Here is a 20,412-nt window from a genome sequence, read left to right on the forward strand (position 1 = left end):
TTATTTCGATAAAATACATACATATATGCCTACATAGTGGTGGTGGGTGGGCAAGGGTGGCTCTTCATCCTTAAAGGTAAACAAATTTGGTGCTGGATGGGTCTGATGTGGGTGGAGGATGGGTGCATGACTTGGCCGACTACTTCCCTTATAAGGGGGAAGAAGCCTTATTGTTTATAGATAGATACATTCACACATATTTATATATATCATGAGGCTTCTTTTCCCATATAAGGGGGTGGCTTGGCCAAGGCATACCCATCCCTCACCCATCTTACATCTATCAAACACCCATTTGTTGTCTCTTTTATTTTAGCTCCTTTTGGATGAAGGAGCATTCCTGTCTCTTACCCACTGCTAAGGTCAAGCAATGCAGCAAGACATAGCACCACAGCAGGGCTCAACAGCTGAAGCTAGTTTACCCTGACCACTTCATTACCTGGTGACCCTTCCCCTCATCCACTTCAGAATTTAAAGAGCAAACAAGAAGAAAAATTTCCTTCAGGATATGTCAGTCTATCATCCATGCACAACCACTCGCCTCACATCTCTCTCATGTCCTCTCCCTGCCTTGCTTGATGGACATATTTTGTGTTAAGATGTATCAGTTAATTTATTTATTACTTATATCTGGGCAAGATGCAGGGATAACCTGTCATCCAAGAGGTGCCAAGGTAAGAGGGAGTGAAGAGGGTGGAGTGTGATGGGGATGGAATGGGTGGGAGTGGTTTTTATGCCTTTGTTTTTGGACTACCTCCCTTATAAGGGGAAAAAAAACCTTTGGTATATGTATGTACTTCTATTCTTTGCTTTTGATTACAGGTTTTTAACAACAATGGATCAGTTGAACTGGACATTCCCCAGCCACCATCAGCATGTCCACAGCCTACTCCCATAAAACCAGGGATGAGCCAGGCAGAGATTCGTGCATGCAAGAAGGAGCGGATGGAATTCCATAAGAAGAAGAGTGAGATGCACTCATTGTGGTGTGATGCTCTCTATAAACTCTCACTTGCTAACCATGTATGTAAAACTTAATGTAAAGCTAACAAGTTAGAAAGTACTTAAAAATTTTTGTTTATTTTATTCTATTTTATATAATGAGAAATGAGTAGGTAAGAAAGAAAGTGGGGGTGGAAAGGGTGCTGACAGATTACAGGGGGTACTTGTGTTACGGTGAAGTTTCGTTCCTTTGTAAGGTAAACCAATTTTTGTTGTAGGTCAGAACCAGCCTAACTAAATGCCCCCCCCCATGGTGATTGCTTTCCTTTTCTTCACTACATTGCTATCAGAAGAGTCTACCTTATGCTTAGGAATCATAATGAAGGGCCAAAAGTTCCCAAGAAAGTAACACTAATGAGAGAACAAATGATTAGTAATCATTAGTGGCACTTCCTTCTCTGGTTTATCATTGAAAGATGACATATTCCTTCACAGGAGATAGGGATGATCGTTGATCCATGACGAGCTAAGATGTGAGGGACAGTGAATAGGTTTTTGGGTAGGTGTGAGATGGGTGTATTGTAGGAGTATACTTTCACTTGACCATCCATGAGGAGCTAAGATAAGAGGGAAATAAGGGCAGTGGATGGGACTGAAATGTGCTGGAGTGAGAGCATACCTTTGACTTGGCTACTTCCCATGCCACTAATCTTGGAAACTTTCTAAAGATGTGCTGTATTTTTCTTTTTTCGTGTGGATTTAGAACTGTTTGTACATTTTGATGTATAATGATTTATGTAATTATGATAATAATGTAATTAATATAATATATTCACAAAACCAAATGTTGTAGCACATTTGTAAAATGTTTAGATATAATTCATAAGTCAGAGAAACAAAGCAAAACAAACAGATGATCTGTATATTTTGACCACAACTCTGGTCCTCTTCAGTCATCTTACCTCTGTACTTATCCGCTGAAGAGGACCACAGTTGTGGTCGAAATATACGGATCATTTGTTTCTTTTGCTTTGTTCCTCTGACTGTGGGTTATATATAAACCTAATATCATAAGATATATAATTATGTAATTGGATTACAGTTCAGGGATCAGGTGTTTTGGTTTCCGCACAACATGGACTTTCGAGGTCGTGTTTACCCATGCCCTCCGCACCTAAACCATATGAGTTCAGATGTATTCAGGTCAATTTTAAAATTTGGACGTGGGGAGAAGCTTGGACCAAGAGGACTTCGATGGCTGAAGGTAAGGAACTTAAGAATCTGATATTAAATTAATGTTGGTAGGTTTTTCAGAGATGCCCAAAGATGATTTATAGAATTGTGGAGTGCCATTTTTCTTTGCTTGATAATTTTGATCAAGGCTTTCTGTCTATATACCTATTGGCTTCTTCACCATTACAATAGTGGTAGCCAGCCAAGGCTTTCAGTTAATATAATTTTATGAATAGTTTTGTCATTCATTCACATGTAAATTTCTTCTTTTACACAACATTTCAAATTCAGTCACCATCTGCTTTGGTCTCTCTTCAAAATCAACCACAAGTGCAGTGGTATCATCAAACAGTAGCAGGTTCACATCTCACTCTGTTGAGTTATACTAAATTCACTTGCTAATCTCTTCAAACTCTCCTCTATCCCTGCTAACAATACAGTGTCATCCACATATACTAAACTGTTTATCACCCAATCCTACCAATCATCCTTCAGTTCCACTCACCTACTTTCATCTGTATTATTCAGTGCTTTTATCAGTATTTATATACATGTTAAACATCCATAGAGACATTACACCTACCTGCCTCAAACAGTCACTTACCTCAAATACCTTGCTGTTGTCATGTACCACTCTTGCAAGTTTCAATGGGTGTGATATTGTTTTAATTTGAATATATTTTTCTCTTCCAGCTTCATCTCATAAACCTAACTGGAATAAAGAAGCGGGACAGTGTAGAAGATCGATTAAAGTATTGTGAAGAGGTTATGGATGATATTATAGATTCAGCTGATAATCCATTGAATGGTCGACGGTGGTGGGTAGAAAGTGACGAGCCTTGGCAAACACTGGCAGCTTGCAAAGAGGTGAGGGTTTCTTGGTGTTTTTGTTGTATCAACTATTGTGTATATATAGATGGGATGGTAAGGGAGGTACATACCATACATACTTATACAAAGGGCTCATTCCCCTTACCAGGAGGTAAACATGTGAATACTTAACAGAAGTTGGTGTTGGTGGATGAGGGTGGAGGGAAATGGGAATTGAGCCATTTATTGCTTGCAGAGGGAGAGGACAGAAGATGGGTTGAATAGAGAATGGTTGTGAATGGATGATGCTGTGATACATGAGGAGAGTGGGTGGGTGATGGGGGGGAGAGGGAGTATGTGTGAGAAATAAATTGATGCAGCCCGAAGGGATTTCTTCCTGTCTTATCCTTTTCTGTATGAGGGGACGGAGAGGGGGGCGGGGGTCGCAGATTTAATGCAGTGGCCTTGCTGTGGATGTTCTGTGTCTTGCAACACTGCCTCTGACCCAGGGCAGTGGGCAAGATGCAGGGATGACCTGTCATCCAGGAAGTGCCAAGATAAGAGTGAGGGAAGAGGGTGGAGGGAGTGGAGTATGTTGGGGATGGATTGGGTGGGAGTGGTTTTTATGCCTTTGTTTTTGGCTACCTCCCTTATAAGGGGGAAAAAGCCTTGGTATATGTATGTATGTATGTATTGTTTGCAGAAGATTCTGTGGAGAGACTGAAGCAGTTAGTGGCTGAGTTTGAAAGTATGTATGAGAGAAGAAAGTAAATGTGAGTAAAAGTAAAGTGACGGAATATACAAGGAGGGATGGTGGGTTGAATGTGAGCATGAAGGGTGAGAGGCTATTAGAAATGAAAAGTTCTTAAATAATGTATGGTAGTGAAATGTGGACTGGATGTAGAGAAGAATTGTAGAATAAAGGAGACATATAGATATCTGGGTGGAATGAAAAGCAGTGAGAAATAGATATTGGGATGAATGCAGAAAGGAGTGATTGTATGTATGGCAGTGTAAAGAGTAAAGCCATGGAATTTAGGAGATACAGAAAAAAGTGTGAATGTGTTTTAGAAGTAATGTTGGAGAAATAAGTTAGGTGTTACAAGAAGTAGGAAGTAATGAAAGGGACAAGTATGATGGAAGTGAAAGGGCTGATGATGGTTCTTTATGATATCAGATGACTTTATTGATATTGAACTAATCACCACTTGTCAAGGGGTGAAACAGAAACAGTGATGGTTATGAAAATATGTATTTGGAAACTGTTGAAAGCTATTCATTTATTTTTATGGTTACATTTTATTTTAGAAGTTTGATATCCTCACCTTTATTTCTGTCTTTTATAAACAGTTAACAGCAGCACTACGGAGTGATGATCCAAGTGAATTTGTGAGCCATTTGCCAATACACCAAGATGGTTCCTGCAATGGATTGCAGCATTATGCTGCACTAGGGCGAGATAAGTCTGGAGCAGAATCTGTCAACCTGGCTCCTGCAAAGGTTCCTCAGGTTTGTATATTTACAGTGCTGTTTGGAATTTCGTGTTGCCTTTCCTACAGTCAAGTACTCCACATATTTTATTTTACAACATATTTTATTCTGGCTAACTGCAGATGATTTTACTTGGCTTAGGGCAGCATGAATCAATCTTTCCCACAAGTGGAATTGTTGAAACATTTTTCATGCCTCAAAGAACCCCTATATAAAAATCAATATACTGTATATCTGTTAATCTTTTTCTTCCCCTTTCATAAACATTAACTTTGTGAAACAAACGTAATATACATTTCTGATAACTGGTTTAAGAAAAATAAAATATTGATAGTGCAGAAAATCTGAATATGAAGATAAATGTGGGCAAAAGTAAGGTGATGAGACGTACAAAGGGAGAGAGTGACAGTAGGCTGGAAGTGAGCATTAAGGGTGAGAAACTGGAGGAAGTGGATAGTTTCAGATACTTGGGTGCGAATGTGACAGGAAAGGGCGGAGTGGGGGTGGAGGTAGAATGTAGATTGAGAGAAGTGAGTAAATGCCTTGGTGGATTAAAAAGTGTAATGAGAAATCGACATCTGGGAATGGATGCTAAGAGGAGGTTATATGAAGGAGTGATTGTGCCAACAGCAATGTACGGGGCAGAAACATGGAACATGAGAGAGGAAGAGAGAAGGAGTTTGAATGTGTTTGAGATGAAATGTCTGAGAAGTATGATAGGGGTTACTAGGGTAGATAGAGTGAGAAATGAGGAGGTGAGGAGGAGAACAGGGGTGGAAAGGGAACTGGGAGATAGGGTTGATGAAAGAGTATTAGGATGGTTTGGACACATGGAAAGAATGAGTGAAGAAAGATTAGTAAAAGAAATGTGGAAGGCAGAGGTGGAAGGAGTGAATATGAGGGGGCATCCTAGGATGAGATGGATGGATGGGGTGAAAGGGGCTTTACAAAAGAGAGGAATGTCTGTAGAGGAAGGATGGGAAAGGACAGAAGATAGGGGTGAATGGAGAAGGGTTGTGTATAGATGGGGCTGTGATGCATGAGGGGGAGTGGATGGGGAGTGAGGAAGTATGTATGAGAAAAAATTTGACGCAGCCCGAAGGGATTTCTCTCTGTCTTCTACTTTTCTGCATGAAGGGACGGAGAGGGGGGTTTGCCGAATTTATGAAGTGGCCTTGCTGTGGATGTGCTGTGTCTTGCGACACTGCTTCTGACCCAGGGCAGTGGACAGGATGCAGGGGTGACCCGTCATCTAGGAGGTGCCAAGATAGGAGGGAGGGAGGAGGGTGGAGGGGAGTGGAATATATGGGAAATGAAATGGGTGGGAGTGATTTCTATGCCTTTTTCTTTTTGGCTAACCCCCCATGTAAGGGGGAAAAAGCCTTTGGTATATGTATGTATGTAGGTATCAATATCAGGTACCTGCTAATGGTGGTCCTACAGAATGAATGTCAGAGAGAAACATGTCCCCTCTGCCCATTTTTAAAACTTGTCAACCTCTTCTATCATTATGTGGCTTGTTAGCGAGTTGATAGCTTGGAATTGAATGATGTAGCCTTGGGGGCAGGGAGTGGAGGGCTGATGTGGTGGGTGGTAGATAGATATTTGTGATGTAAATTGTTTTCCTCACTTTTTTGTTTGAATTGTGATTATTTCTGCTGTGGTTTCTGTGTTAGTGTATACCTTTGTGATATGTGTTGTCTTCTCTGACTGTTGTATAATTTGATAAATGTGGGTAGTGTGAATTGTGGTATCAGTTTTTTTAACTGAATTAGAGCTATGTATTTGTTGTGTTTATGTAGGAATTTAAGCAACTTCCATATGTTTGTTTATGATTCCATTAATGCTTATTTGTAGTATATTTAGAGTATAGTTTTGTGCAGGTGTGTTTTTGGATGTGTGTGCTGTTGTGTGATGGTTGCAGCTCCAATTCTTTGAGTATTGGTTTGAGTTTGTGATTGTAGTGTATGTGTGGCTTGTGTTGCATCAGATGGATGTGAGAATTTTATTGGCAATGTACTTGTTCGACAAATGTATGGTCCAGGGTTGGCTTCTGTGTCTCCAGCTACTAGGAGTAGGTGTGCGAGGTGTAGGTGCTGGGGTACTGACCTTCTTATGAAAGAAAAAAAAAAAAAAAAAAAAGGGAAGGTGCAGGAAGTAGTTGAAGAGAAGTGGTAAAAGTGCCTGATTCTGAGACGAGGCTGCTCTGCCTTTTGAGGTTCTTGCATTCTCTTCCATCTGGGTGGCATCAATCTTGATGGTGAGCTGGCTTCTCCATTGAGTCTTCTTCCTTTCCCTGATGGTGGAGAAGCCTCTTGACAGCTGGACACAGTATCTCCTGTATCATGAAATATTAAGATCAGATTTTTTTTCAGGATGTGTATTCAGCTGTAGCTGCTTTAGTTGAAGAGGAACGAAAGAAAGATGTAATGAATGGGAAAGATATTGCTAAAGTTCTTGAGGGATTCATCAGGAGGAAAGTCATTAAACAAACAGTTATGACAACTGTCTATGGAGTTACTCGTTATGGTGCAAGACTTCAAATTGAGAAGCAGTTAAAAGGTAGGTGTAAATTACATTTTATTAGTTATTTGAAGAAACTATTTTTGATGCAGTCTAAAGGGATTTTTCCCTGTCTTCTCTAATTTCTGCATGAGGGGTACAGGGGAAGCCACTGTATAAATGAAGTAGCCTTGCTCTGGATGTGCTGTGTCATGCTGCATTGCTTGTGACCTGGGTAGTGGGCATCCACAAGGAGCTAAGATGAGTGGTGGGTGGGAGTGGGTTGCCTTTGACTTGGATACCTTCCTTATAAAGGGGAAGCACTTTTTATATAGATATAGATAGAAGTGTCAAATTCATTTCATTTGTCATTTTGAGAAGTTGTTACTTTTGGAGAGTCCTTGTCAGTTTGTTAGCAATGCTAGGACAAAATAGCTGGTTTAATTGGCATGAAGCTTTCAGGAAAAGTGGGCAGTGGTCCTTGAGTAAGTTAAATTCTGGAAGTAATTAATTCAAGGTGTCACTGATGTATAAATATGATTAATTGAAAATAACAACTTGTTTAAAATTGATAGTTTATGTAATAGTTTGATGCACCCTGAAGGGATTTTTCCCCATCTCTAATTGTGCATGAGGGGACGGAGAGGGGGGGTCATCGATTAAGTGAAGCGGCCTTGCTGTGGATGTGCTGTGCCTTGCTGCATTACTTCTGACCCAGGGCAATGGGCGAGATGCAGGGATGACCCATCATCCAGGAAGAGCCAAGAATAGATGGAGGGAGGGGTGGTGAATGGAAGTGGAGTGTGTGAAGATGAAATGCGTGGGAGTGGAATTATGCCTTTGATTTTGGCCCCCTTCTTGTAAGGGGGAAAAGGCCCCTATATTCCAATTTTTTTCCCATATAAGGGAGGTAGCCAGGTCAATAAACATGTACCCACTCCCACTGATTTCACTCCAATCCACCACCCTTTCGTCCCTCTCATTAACCCCCTCACTCTGGGCCAAAATCTCACGAGCAGCATTAGCTGCCAGACGTGCGATGTTGCGTCATAATACTCGCATTATGAAAAATAAAGTCAACGCTGTATTGCTCGTTCTCTCTTTCACCCGTGAATTTTGATAACCATAGAAAATATGATGAAGCCAGTTTACAGAGTATGGGGTTCATGCAGGTACAACTACAATAAATATAATCAAGACGCCGACATCTGCATCCTCGCGTACCCACTTGTTCCTCATGACGCCTACGTAGGCGTCATCGTATTGAAGGGGTTAAGCAAGCTTCTCATGGATGAAGGGTGATCCCTGGGTCCTGCCCACTGCCCTGGGTCAGAAGCAGTGCTGAAGTCAAATGGTGTGATAACATTTACTAAAAGGAACATGTTCATGTATATGAAAAGGTTGAAATATCCAAAAGGTAAATAATGTTTGTGGGATAATCTTATGGATTACTATCTATAAACCAAGGGCCTTTTCTCCCATATTAGGGAGGTAGCCAGCCAATGCATGTACCCACTCCCACCCTGTACTGGGGTATTGATTGCATGTTATTGTGTAGTATTAGTTGCATAGTATTATGCAGCCAGTGCTTTAGGGACTGTGTTGGGGCACCACTGCAGACTAGAGCCACACATCATTTGTCTATGTTAGAGTAAAATCTCTACTCCTAGAGGAATTTGCTACTTTTGTATTAGGACTATCCCTCCTTTGTGCAGTTCCCTTGAAACTGTCCTTTATCACTTCTTTGAGTTTACCTTTTCTTTTCCCCTTTGAGTTTACCTTTTCTTTTCCCCTGTGTCCCCTGTGGTAGTGGAAGGAAAAAAATTATGTCACCATGATTCCCAGGGGTGACCTGTCATTCAGGAGTTGCCAAGATAAGAGGGAGGGAAGGGGGTGGATTGGAATGGAGTATGTTGGGGATGGAATGGGTGTGAGTGGTTTTTCTGCCTTTGTTTTTTGGCCACCTCCCTTTTGAGGAGGAAAGAGCCTTTGGTATATGTATGTATGTGGTCCATGTGTGTTATAAAAGAAGGTAAAGTGGGATGAAGTGATGGGACTAGGTATCTTGATGTTGATATACATATTGCACAAGAAGTTAAGTGAATTACTACCAACAGATAGAAAAGGGCCAGAGTTAATAGAAATAATTTTTTTTAACTGGTCCAGGGGAAGTGTCAAACCCCTGTGGCTGCATCTCAATGTGGAGGTGAAGTTGTTGATAGGTTTTGAAGATGGACGGTGAGGTTATTCTTAGTGATGTCCATTTTGTAGGACCACTACTAACAGGTATTTATTGATGGCCTCAGTATTTGAAGGATGTATATTAAAAATATTTTAATTTTTTTAATTTTGCAGCCCTTGAAGATTTCCCAGTAGAACAGCGATGGGCTGCCTCTCAGTATTTGGTTCGTAAGACGTTCCTCAGTTTAGAGCAGATGTTTACAGCAACCAAGGAAATTCAAGATTGGCTGACAGAGTGTGCTAGAATGGTGGCCCAGGTTTGAAAATCTTAATTATTAGTTAGTATGTATGATTGTTAATATGAAAATATTAAAGGACAGAATTGTTTTGTGCTCTGTGGGGAATGAGGCTTAACATTTATGGGCCCGGTAAAGGAAACATGGACGGGAGGGGAAGCTTTTATTCCTGACGTTTAGTCGATCGACTTTCTCAAAGGAATGAGCATACTAGATACATACAGAGTTTATAAACACACCTTACGGCTCAAGGGGGTGTGCAAGCGTATAGCGCTGTGTTCTGATTGGCCTGCTGAGACAGCCAATCACGAAGCGCTATATTCGCTGAAGATTTGGCCCAGGTGAAGCTCCCAATAAGGCTGGGAGCTTCACCTGGGCCAAATCTTCAGCGAATATAGCGCTTCGTGATTGGCTGTCTCAGCGGGCCAATCAGAACACAGCACTATATGCTCGCACACCCCCTTGAGCCATATGGCGTGTTTATAAACTCTGTATGTATCTAGTATGCTTATTCCTTTGAGAAAGTCGTTAGACGAAACGTCAGGAATAAAAGCTTCACCTCCAGTCCATGTTTCCTTTACAGTGTCTATACAACTTGTTCACATGGATTTTCATTTATGGGCCCATTAAGTACTCAATAATGATTTTACTCTAAATATTGCCAGATAATCTTATTCAGCATAGAGAAATGTTTGGGCTTCTAAGGCATAAAGACTGTTTAGGTATTAGTAGCTACTCTGATGATTTTGTTGTAACTAATTCTAGATTATTAGGGAAGAAAAACTTGGAGGGAAATTCTGTTCCAGAGGGAGGATTGAAATTGTCTGTCAGTTAAATTAATTCCATCAGCCCATGGTTCTACCCTGAGCTGAGTGAATTTGTGTGGCATTATTCAGGACAGAAATAAAGAAAGATTATCATTGGGTTAAGGCAGTTATTACTTCATTGCATGTATGATATATTCTTTCTTCTCACCAATTTCCAGGTTTGTGGTGAAAATATTGAATGGGTGACTCCTCTTGGCCTGCCAGTCGTCCAGCCATATAGCAAAGCGTGTGGTAACAAAATTTCCATCCGCCGTCTTCCCACAACTTACTCTATGGATTCCTTTGTGTAAGTAATATTTCACAGGTTATTTTAGGAAACTTTTTAGGTGAATTCCATATTTCATTTCTTATGCACAAATTTCTTGTTTAGGTAATTTTTTCACATATACATACATATACCAAGGCTTCCTCCCCCTTACAAGGGAGGTAGCCAAAAAGGAAAAGGCATAAAATCATTCCCACCCATTCCATCCCTGAATACACTCCACACCCCTCCACCCTCCCTCTTATCTTAGCACCTCCTGGATGACGGGTCCTCCCTGCACCTTGTCCACTGCCCTGGGTCAGAAGCAGTGTTGCAAGACACAGCACATCCACTGCAAGGACGATTCAATCGGCGATGTCGCCCCTCTTCGTCCCACCATGCAGAAATGGAGAGGACGGGAAGAAATTTCTTCGGGCTGCGTCAAATTTTGCTCACACATACTACCTCACCCCCCATCCCCCCACCCATTCCACCTCATGCATCACAACATCATCCATATACAACCATTCTCCATTCACCCCTGTCTTCTGTCCTCTCCCGTCCTTCCTCAACAGACATTCCCCTCTTCCCCAAAGCCCCCTTCACCCCATCCATCCACCTCATCCTAGGACGTCCCCTCATGTTCACTCCCTCCACATCTGCCTTCCATACCTCTTTTACTAGTCTTTCTTCACTCATTCTTTCCATGTGTCCAAACCATCCTAATACTCTTTCATCAACCCTATCTCCCAACTCCCTTTCCACCCGTGTTCTCCTCACCTCCTCATTTCTCACTCTATCTAGCCTAGTAACCCCCATCATACTTCTCAGACACCTCATCTCAAACACATTCAAACTCCTTCTCTCTTCCTCTCTTATGGTCCATGTTTCTGCCCCATACAGTGCTGTTGGCACAATCACTCCTTCATACAGTCTCCTCTTAGCATCCATTCCCAAATGTCTATTCCTCATTACACTCTTTAATCCACCAAGGCATTTACTCGCTTCTATCAATCTACATTCTACCTCCACCTTCACTCCACCTTTTCCTGCCACATTTGCACCCAAGTATCTAAAACTATCCACTTCCTCCAGTTGCTCTCCCTTAATGCTCACTTCCAGCCTGCTGCCACTTTCACCCCATGTACATCTCATCACCTTACTTTTACCCACATTTATCTTTAGCTTTCTTCTATCACATACTCTCCCAAACTCTGTCACCAACTTCCTCAGTCCCTCCTCCGATCCTGCCACAAGCGCAGTGTTGTCAGCAAACAACAGCTGGCTCACCTTCCACTTTTCTCCATTTTCTTTAACCATCTTCAATCCCTGACCCACTACCCTTGCATTCACCTCTCGCACCACCCAATCCATGTATAAATTGAACAGCCAGGGCGACATAACACATCCCTGACGAAGTCCCACCTTTACCTCAAACCACTCACTCTCTCCATTTCTAATCCTGACACAAGCTCTACTACTCTCATAAAAACTCTTGACAGCTCCTAGAAGCTTTCCTCCTATCCCATATATCTGCATAACCTCCCACAGTGCCTTTCTGTCTACCCTATCGTAAGCCTTTTCCAGATCCATAAAAGCCCCAAAAACATCCTTCCCCTTTCCTATAGCTTTCTCACATATCTGTCTTACCACAAAGATCTGATCTACACAACCTCTACCCGTTCTAAATCCACACTGGTCCTCACCAATTACTCCCTCTGTTCCTCTCCTAATCCTCTCAATCAAGATCCTCCCATAAGCCTTCCCAACTACACTTAACAAGCTAATCCCTCTGAAACTACTACATTCACACTTGTCCCCTTTTCCCTTGTAAAGTGGAACTATACAGGCACTCCTCCAGTCCTCTGGCACTCTACCCTCTCTCCAGCAAACATTAAACAACCTCACCAGCCAGTCCACCATTACTGTACCTCCTTTCTTTAGACATTCTGCATGGCATCCATCCAGACCAGGTGCCTTACCTGCTTTCATGATCTTTAACAACTGCCTTCACTTCATCCTTCCTTATTTCTCCTCCATTTTCCTCACTCATCACGGTCATTTTCTTAGCACTTCCCATTGCAACTATCTTTCCCTCCCTATCCTCCTTCACATTCAGCAATTCTCTAAAATATTCTGCCCATCTTCCCCTTACTGCTTTCTCTTCCATTATCATCTCTCCATCTGCACCTTTTACCTTTTCTTCTCTACTTGATTTGCCTCCTCTTCCTCTCTTAATTTCTTTCCAAAACATCTTTTTATTACTTTCAAAATTTTCTGTCATACTCTTACCCCACTTCACATCTGCTCTCCTCTTTGCCTCCTTTACCTTTTTCTTTACTTCTCTTTTCTTTTATTTGTACCTCTTATATGACTCCCTCGTCCCATTTTGTAACCAATCTGTGAAAGCTCGCTTCTTCTCTTCTACAACCTTCTTTGTTTCCTCATCCCACCATTCACTACCCTTCCTTCTATTTCCTCCTGTCCTTCTTGTTCCACACACCATCCTTGCACACTTTGTGACTCCCTCCTTGAACCATAACCCATTCCTCCTCTACACCTGTAAACTAAGTGGCCTTGCTGTGTATGTGCTATGTCTTGTGACACTGCTTCTGACCCAGGGCAATGGGCGAGATGCAGATATGACCCATCATCCAGGAGGTGCCAAGATATGAGGGAGGGAAGAGGGTGGAGGGGAGTGGAGTGTGATAGGGATAGAATGAGTGGGAGTGGTTTTTATGCCTTTGTTTTTTGGCTACCTCCCTTATAAAGGGGGGAAAAATGCCTTTGGTATATGTATGTATGTATGTACTGTAAACTTACATTCAACATCTGTGGTGTAATAACGTAACATGGAATTTCTACTCCAACAGGCGTCCAAATGTGATGAAGCAAAAGAATGCCTTTCCACCCAACTTCATCCATTCACTGGACTCAACACACATGATGTTGACATCCTTACATTGCCAGGAGGCTGGAATAACATACGTCTCTGTACATGACTGCTTCTGGTCCCATGCTTCCAGTGTAGATATCATGAGCCAGGTTGTGTCATACTTTCTTTTTATATTTCTCCGTAGATTAGAGAATTAAACTATCAGTTTTGTTAGATTGATTGATATTTTGACTTATCTACCTTTGGTTAATGTAGACATGTCAGTTGATATTATATTTTGTGTTGAGATGTATTTAAGAACTCTTTCTTCCACAGATCTGCCGTGAGCAGTTTGTTGCCCTTCATAAACAGCCAATCCTAGATGACCTCTCAGTATTCCTGAAAGAAAGATTTGGTTTCTCATATGAGTAAGGAAAACCTTGTTATGCCAGTATTTAGTTTTAGCTTTTTGTTGCCGAATTGATGCAAGTATACAACCAATCAATCTTTTGCCTTGGGTCTGTATTGCAAGAGATCTACAGGCCCAAGGTGACAACAACCCATTTGCTCCTAGATTTCTTCATGAAAGAAAAATTGCACTTTTCATAATATATTAATGATAGACCATGGCATCTTACTGACACAATCAAATTTTCCCAATCATTCTTTACATTGAACTCCCTGAAATATTTTTTCCATCTTTCCCTTACTGCCTTAACTTTCATGAGCATTTACTCCTCTGTACCCTTTACTTTTTCTCTGACTTTTCCCTTTTTTCACTTTCTTCCAAAACGTGTTTATTCTCTTCAAAATTCTCTGTCAAACACCTACCCCACCATACTTCTACTCTCCTCCTTACCTCACTCATCTTCTGTTTTGTTTTCATCCTCAATCTTCTGTAACTCATTTATGTTTTCCAAGTTCTTTGCAACCACTTCATATGCTTGCTTCTTTTCTGCCATTGCTGCCTTCACCTCTTGATCCCACCATTCTGCATTTCCTTCATGTAGTAATGGCCTGTGAAATATAATATTTTTAAAAATGAAAGGGGTTGTAGGTAGTATTGTTTTATGGTTGTTACAGTACTGTAATATTTACTGAACATGTTGACTTAAATGCATTTATGTAGTTGTGAGGTGAATGATTCTCTTCAAGAAAATGACCAGTTGCCATTTGCATGGAGCAAGCAGTAGTGAAACAATAATGCAGTACATCTTAGTGGTTAAATTATAATTTTTTCTTATAATCTGTCACATGGATGTAATGGGTGGGAATGGTTTCTATGCCTTTTTCTTTTTGGCTACCCCCCATGTAAGGTATATGTATATATGTATGTACATGCTAAAAAAAAATGGGTAACATTAAACTGAAGATGTATAGATAAAATCCACTTAATTAAAGGTTTACTTGTACATGGCTGTAGAGACTGCATTCAAAGGCACAGTGCCTTCCTCGGGGTGAGCTGTGGATCTCACCAACAGGTAGAGAAGGGCTATATATTTGGTGATCTCATACTCAGGGATACAAAAAAGTAATTGTTCTTTTAGGTCAAATGACTAACAATTTGTATATAAGTGTGTCTTCCCTTACAGAGAATTTGACCACGATGGCTCCTCTGGAGATTCAGCTAAAAGTAAACTCAACAATTTGCTGACGGGAGTTCCTGAAACTGGTGATTTTGACATCAGTAATGTTCTCAAAAGTGTTTACTTCTTTAGTTAATTGGTGAGTAAATGAGCTTTGAGGTTGAGGCACTGGAGTAGACAAGTTGTAACAATACAGAATGAGGTGTTTCGTTTTGTCAATCTTTCTGTTAGAAAATTGGGTAGTGTTAGGGATGAAATGGGTGGGAGTGTTTTTATGCCTTTCCCTTTTTGGCTACCTCCCTCTGAAGGGGGAAAAAGCCTTGGTATATGTATGTATGTAGTGTTAGAAAATCTTCAACATTAGTTAGTGTGAGACATTTTATCATTCGGGATTCCTTCACATTAATTGTAGTTTTAATTTCTTTATTAACTCCTTCCCAGTTCTTTCATAGTTGCACCTTGGATCTTCATAATGGACCTACGTGTATTGTCGTGTGGGAAAGATTTGAAGAGGACCATCCCCTCTTGCATGTCTACAAAGCCCATCATGGTGCTGGTTCTTTTATTTTTTACAGGGTCCAAAACTTTTTATTCTTTCACCTTCCATTATTTTTACACCACTTTTTCACATTAATAGGGGTAACAGTCGGTGAGGGATCAACGTTGGCTACCTGCTTTTGGTAGTCCTGGGAGATGGATGTTGGATAAAATTATCTCCCTGTTGCAGGTTTACAAATCCTAGCAACATCATCATCTCCATGTGGATGTTCTGTTGGAGTGATTTTAGTGCATCAATTATCATTAATGCCTTGAGTTGTGTAGTTTGTAACAAAGGTGTCTGTGTTTGTTTTCTTGTGTGTAAGGAACCGTACTTAGGAGGTTAGTGTGGTTCATAGGAACTGTGTGTAAATTGTGATTTGAGTTTCTGCTGACCAGAACCTGTGATTTGAGTTTCTGCTGACCAGAACTGGTGCTTGATACTGGTCTTGATATGTTTATTTTCTTTCCTTTTTTATTTTCAAAAGTGAGCCCCAGAATTTTATGGCTCTTGTCCATTTAAAGAAATTGGCCATTCAATTTTACTGTGTCTTTAATTCATTGTTTTGGGGGTAAGCAGTATCACTGCTAATTTCTAGATGTATCACAACAGTTCTAGTTTGTCTAAGCATGTTTGGCAAGCAAATGTATGGGGAAATGAAAAGCTATATAAGAAGATATTTGGGGATGAATGGAAAGAGAAGATTGGTACCCAGAACACTGTATGGAGAAGAATCTGTATTGAACAGAATTTAAAGGAAGCATAAAAGAGCCCAAATGTATTTGAGAAATATGGTGGATTTTACAAGGATAGATAGAGTGAAAAAATGCAAAGGTGAGGAAGAGAATGGGGGTGGAAAGAAAGCCATTGGGTAGGGTAGATTTAAAATGGTGAGGTGGTTTTGATATGTGGAAAGAATATGTAGAAAGAAAAGCAAAAAGAGAGTAGAAAGCAGAAGTAGATAAATTAAACAAGAGAAAAACAGAAATGAAGTTATTAGATGGATAAAGGGGCCACTGGATGCAAGAGTGATGTCTGTCAAGCAAGGAAGAGAAAGTACGAAAGATAGTGTATGGAGAGTGGTTGTAAATGGATGAAGGAATGATATGGTTAAATGTTTTTTTTCTAGTATGCTCCGTAAAATTTGTTGAATGGATGGGGGAGTGAGTTGCCATATAATGAAACAATAGGGGGACCAACCAACTTGGGACTGTTGTGCTGTATTGCCTTTGACTTAGGCAATATCACAGGGGATGGATGACCCTTTATTCGAGTTGCTAAGATTAGGGTCCAATAAATGGTTTTGGATGGGCTGGGATGGGTGAATGGTAGGTGTGTGCTTTAACACAGACACCTGCCTTATAAAGGGGAAAAGGCTCTTATGTATGTATGTATGTATCTATGTATGTATGTATGTGTATGTGTAACAGGATGGTGTGGGACTCTGGTCAGTATGGGTGTCACCGAGTACTATAAGTACTGACTGCTTAAAACTCATGTCCTAAAATCCTGATTTCTCATGTATTGCAGATTTGGCTTTCTAGGCCAGTTTATGGCAAAAATATCTCCTGGTTGCTGGCCCAAAGAAGAATAATTTGCAAACAGTGTACAAGAAGACATGACTATTGGCTCATTAAATTCGTACTGTCGACCAATGTACCTATATACCAAGGACCTCTTCTCCCTTATAAGGGAGGTAGCTGGTCAAGACATATGCCCACTCCCACCCATTGTTTCCCTCTCATCTTAGCTCTTCATGGATGAAGGGTCATCCCTGTCACCTGCCCACTGTCCAGCAATGCAAGAAGACACAGTACATCCACAGCAGGTCTGCTTCATTTACACGGTTACCCTCCCTCCTTGTCTCCTCATGTGGGAAATAGAGAAGATGGGGAGAAATACTTTCAGGCTGTGTCAAAATATCATCCATACACAACCATTCTCCATTCACAGCTATCCCCTGCACATTGCAGCTTATATTTATTAAATGATATCACCTGTCCTCATGATTCCTGATTGGATCAGTCAATCTGTTGCCTGAAGTCTCTCTTGCAGAAGACCAGCGGCCTTCAAGAATCAGGCAAAAGCCTCCAGTCAATACTATAAATCACTTGAGAAAAGATATTGTATTGTTGTTTGTGTATAGCTGGTGGCTTAGTAGTATGAGGTGTTCTGTGTCTTCTGTGTGGCACATCTGGGGCAGTTTAAGTCTGTAACCAGGCCTATTCTTGTTGGTATTGTCTTAAGGATATACAGTGTCCAGAGCCCAGTTGTGGTAATGTAATTCTTGTTTAGTGTGGGAGGGTTTTCTGTGTGGAACTTTATATCTGTGTTTATTTTTATTTATTTATTTTTTATTTTCTTATTATTGTAATGTGAAGAAGTTTTGTGTAGTTTGAGTGGTAGGTTGTTGTAGATGTTTGAGTAGTATGCTGCTTTTTTTTCCCCCATTCTGTTGCTTGTGGTTGGGAGATGTAGTGTGAAGGCTGTGCACTGTTTAGAAAGATTTTGATTTCTGAGTGTATTAGGGGTGGTTTTGGTCCATCCTGTTATTACTCTTAGTGCTTCATTCTGTCATATTTGTTAATTGTTTATGTTTAATTTTCTATTCTGTTCTTTATGTTTCCCATTTTTTTTTTAACGATGATGATGATTCTCACTGTCAGGTCCTTGATATGTTGGCTAAATGTCATATGGTTATCAAATATTAGACCAAGAAATTTTGATTTTTTTTTCAAGTGGAAGGGTTTGTCCATTTAGGTTCACTATAAGATTTTTTTTTTTTACTCATTGTTGTCTGGAGTGAGTAGCTTGTTCAGGTATGCTTTAGTATTTTTAGTTGCTAGTTTGTATTTACTGTGCCAAGTTATTGTTGTCAATTCATCTCCATAAGAGAGAACTTTGATCTTCAGTTCTGATTCAGGAATTAGACCACTCATGAAGAAGTTGAACAGTAAAGGAGAAAGAATTGCTCCTTTAGTGACTTCATTAGTACTTGAGATGTGGTTGTTTTGGGTCACTCTGCATTGTCTTCCTGCTCTAAAGTTGGTTAATCGGTTCTTCCTGTTGTATTAAATATTGGTCTCTAGGAGACTGAGTGGGTTAGAGCATTGCTACTTGTGGCAGAGGCTGAGGTGATGAGAATTCAAACCCTAGTGCTATTGAGTTGGACCAAGGGTATGGTTCATTAAATTCCACCCTACAAAGTCCCGTGTGTCACTGATGGGGAAAGTTTTGTGACGTTAAACTGAAATGTCGTGATGATCTTTTTGGATAGTATGTGTCTTGGGACCTTGTTAAAGGTATTATTTATGTGTATAACCATCATAACTGTTTTGTGTGTGTGTGTGTGTTTTTGTTTTATTTATTTATTTTTTTTAAGTCGCTCCGGTGCTTGTGTGATGTTTGTAAGCAGAGTGCTAGTAGAGTGGTCCTTCTTGAAACCATGTTGATAGGGGAGGTAGGCATTTCTGATTTGATTCTTGCTACAACTAACCATACTTTCCCAGTTAGGAACTAAATGTTGGTTCTGATTGGAAAGGTATGGAAATGTCTTTAGCTGAAGAAAGTCTTTGTATTTATCTTATATACCAAGGGCTTCCCCCTTGTAAGGGAGGTAACCAAGTCAAAGGCATGCACCCACACCCACCCATTCCACTCCCACCAATCACCCTTGTTTCCCTCTAATCTTAGCTTCTCATGGATGAAGGGTCATCCCTGTCACCTGCCCACTACCCTGGTCATAAGCAATGCAGGAAGACATAGCACATCCACAGCAAGGCCGCTTGTCAAGCCTTATAGTCAAGGCTGAAGAAGTAGATTACTTTAATCTTTTTGTACATCCAAAACAAACTTAGAAGTTGGGCTCTTTTTGGTGTGGGATTTTCTTGCAAAATTTGGGTAAGGAATTTGCACATATTAATGTAGTAATGAGCTGATATGAATGACTGATGCAAAAAGAGAACAATGATCTCATACACATGTGATGTTGGAAGTAGAACATAAAGATTGTTACAATAATAATGTTACTTAAAGAGATTTACTGACTATAAACCCACAATTCTACAGTGGCTGGTAATGGTCATCATGGCCCACCCTCTGGTAAATTATTATCTGTGGTGTATTAGTGTGTGACAGTTTTTGTGTCACTGGCTTTAGTAGTTGTAGGAAAAAGAAGGGAGCAGTTGGAGGAAATACAGTTGATATTGATATAAATCTTGGGTTTGATCAGATGTCAGCCTGTTGGTGGAGAGTGTAGACTATCTAGAAGAGACTACCAGCACACACAGGATTGGTGTTTGTGGGAGGGGAAAAGAAGTTTGTAGGAAAATGAAAAGATGTGTGTAAAAAGGGGCTATTGCCACTATGTGTGTTCATGGGTTTTAAAGATAGGGAGCAGGAAGATGATTTTTTCCTACATCATTCATCACCCATCACTGGTCCCTAGAAATTGTTGTAAATTTATTGATAATAGAGATTAAGGAAAAATCAATGCAATTTGCCTTTTGTATATGAGGCACTCGGTAGTACTCTGTAAATATTGGTTCTCCAAACTGAGTTATATTTATAAATCATTGTAAATAATATTATTACATTGAGTATTTGAGAGATAGATTGTTAACAAATGTTGTTGCATAGAAATTCTATTCACACTGTGCATTTAGATTGCAAAATCTGCTTTTTAAACAGAGTACACATATGAAAACTTGTACCATGCTTATATCACGTGTTTATTGGAATCTTTATGTATTGTATTATTTGTTAAACAATGAGGCATAGTCACTGGAGGATTTTGATTTGGAGTTTGAGGAGAATACTCATATCTCATCATTTCATCTGTATAAATCTCATTGTTAAAAAGAAAGTAAAAAGGTTTTTCATATCCTC

General features: G+C 40.3%; 1 protein-coding gene across 2 annotated transcripts in view; it reads left to right on the forward strand.

The window, feature by feature from the left end:
* The window catches only part of PolrMT (mitochondrial RNA polymerase), a 41,239-nt gene extending 22,991 nt beyond the window's left edge, over nucleotides 1-18,248 (forward strand). The window contains exons 13-23 of one of the 2 annotated variants that reach the window (XM_076201550.1): nucleotides 823-1,023; nucleotides 2,045-2,206; nucleotides 2,869-3,042; nucleotides 4,336-4,494; nucleotides 6,852-7,038; nucleotides 9,334-9,476; nucleotides 10,441-10,568; nucleotides 13,400-13,571; nucleotides 13,738-13,829; nucleotides 14,994-15,126; nucleotides 17,056-18,248. In XM_076201550.1, coding sequence (XP_076057665.1) covers nucleotides 823-1,023; nucleotides 2,045-2,206; nucleotides 2,869-3,042; nucleotides 4,336-4,494; nucleotides 6,852-7,038; nucleotides 9,334-9,476; nucleotides 10,441-10,568; nucleotides 13,400-13,571; nucleotides 13,738-13,829; nucleotides 14,994-15,123 — 1,548 coding nt within the window. In that variant the 3' untranslated portion in view covers nucleotides 15,124-15,126; nucleotides 17,056-18,248. The other variant, XM_076201551.1, reaches the window with a different exon arrangement.
* Nucleotides 18,249-20,412: the final 2,164 nt, after the last annotated feature.

This window comes from Oratosquilla oratoria, chromosome 18, assembly GCF_046742065.1.
Source record: "Oratosquilla oratoria isolate Oo_2021 chromosome 18, ASM4674206v1, whole genome shotgun sequence".
Lineage (NCBI taxonomy): Eukaryota > Metazoa > Arthropoda > Malacostraca > Stomatopoda > Squillidae > Oratosquilla > Oratosquilla oratoria.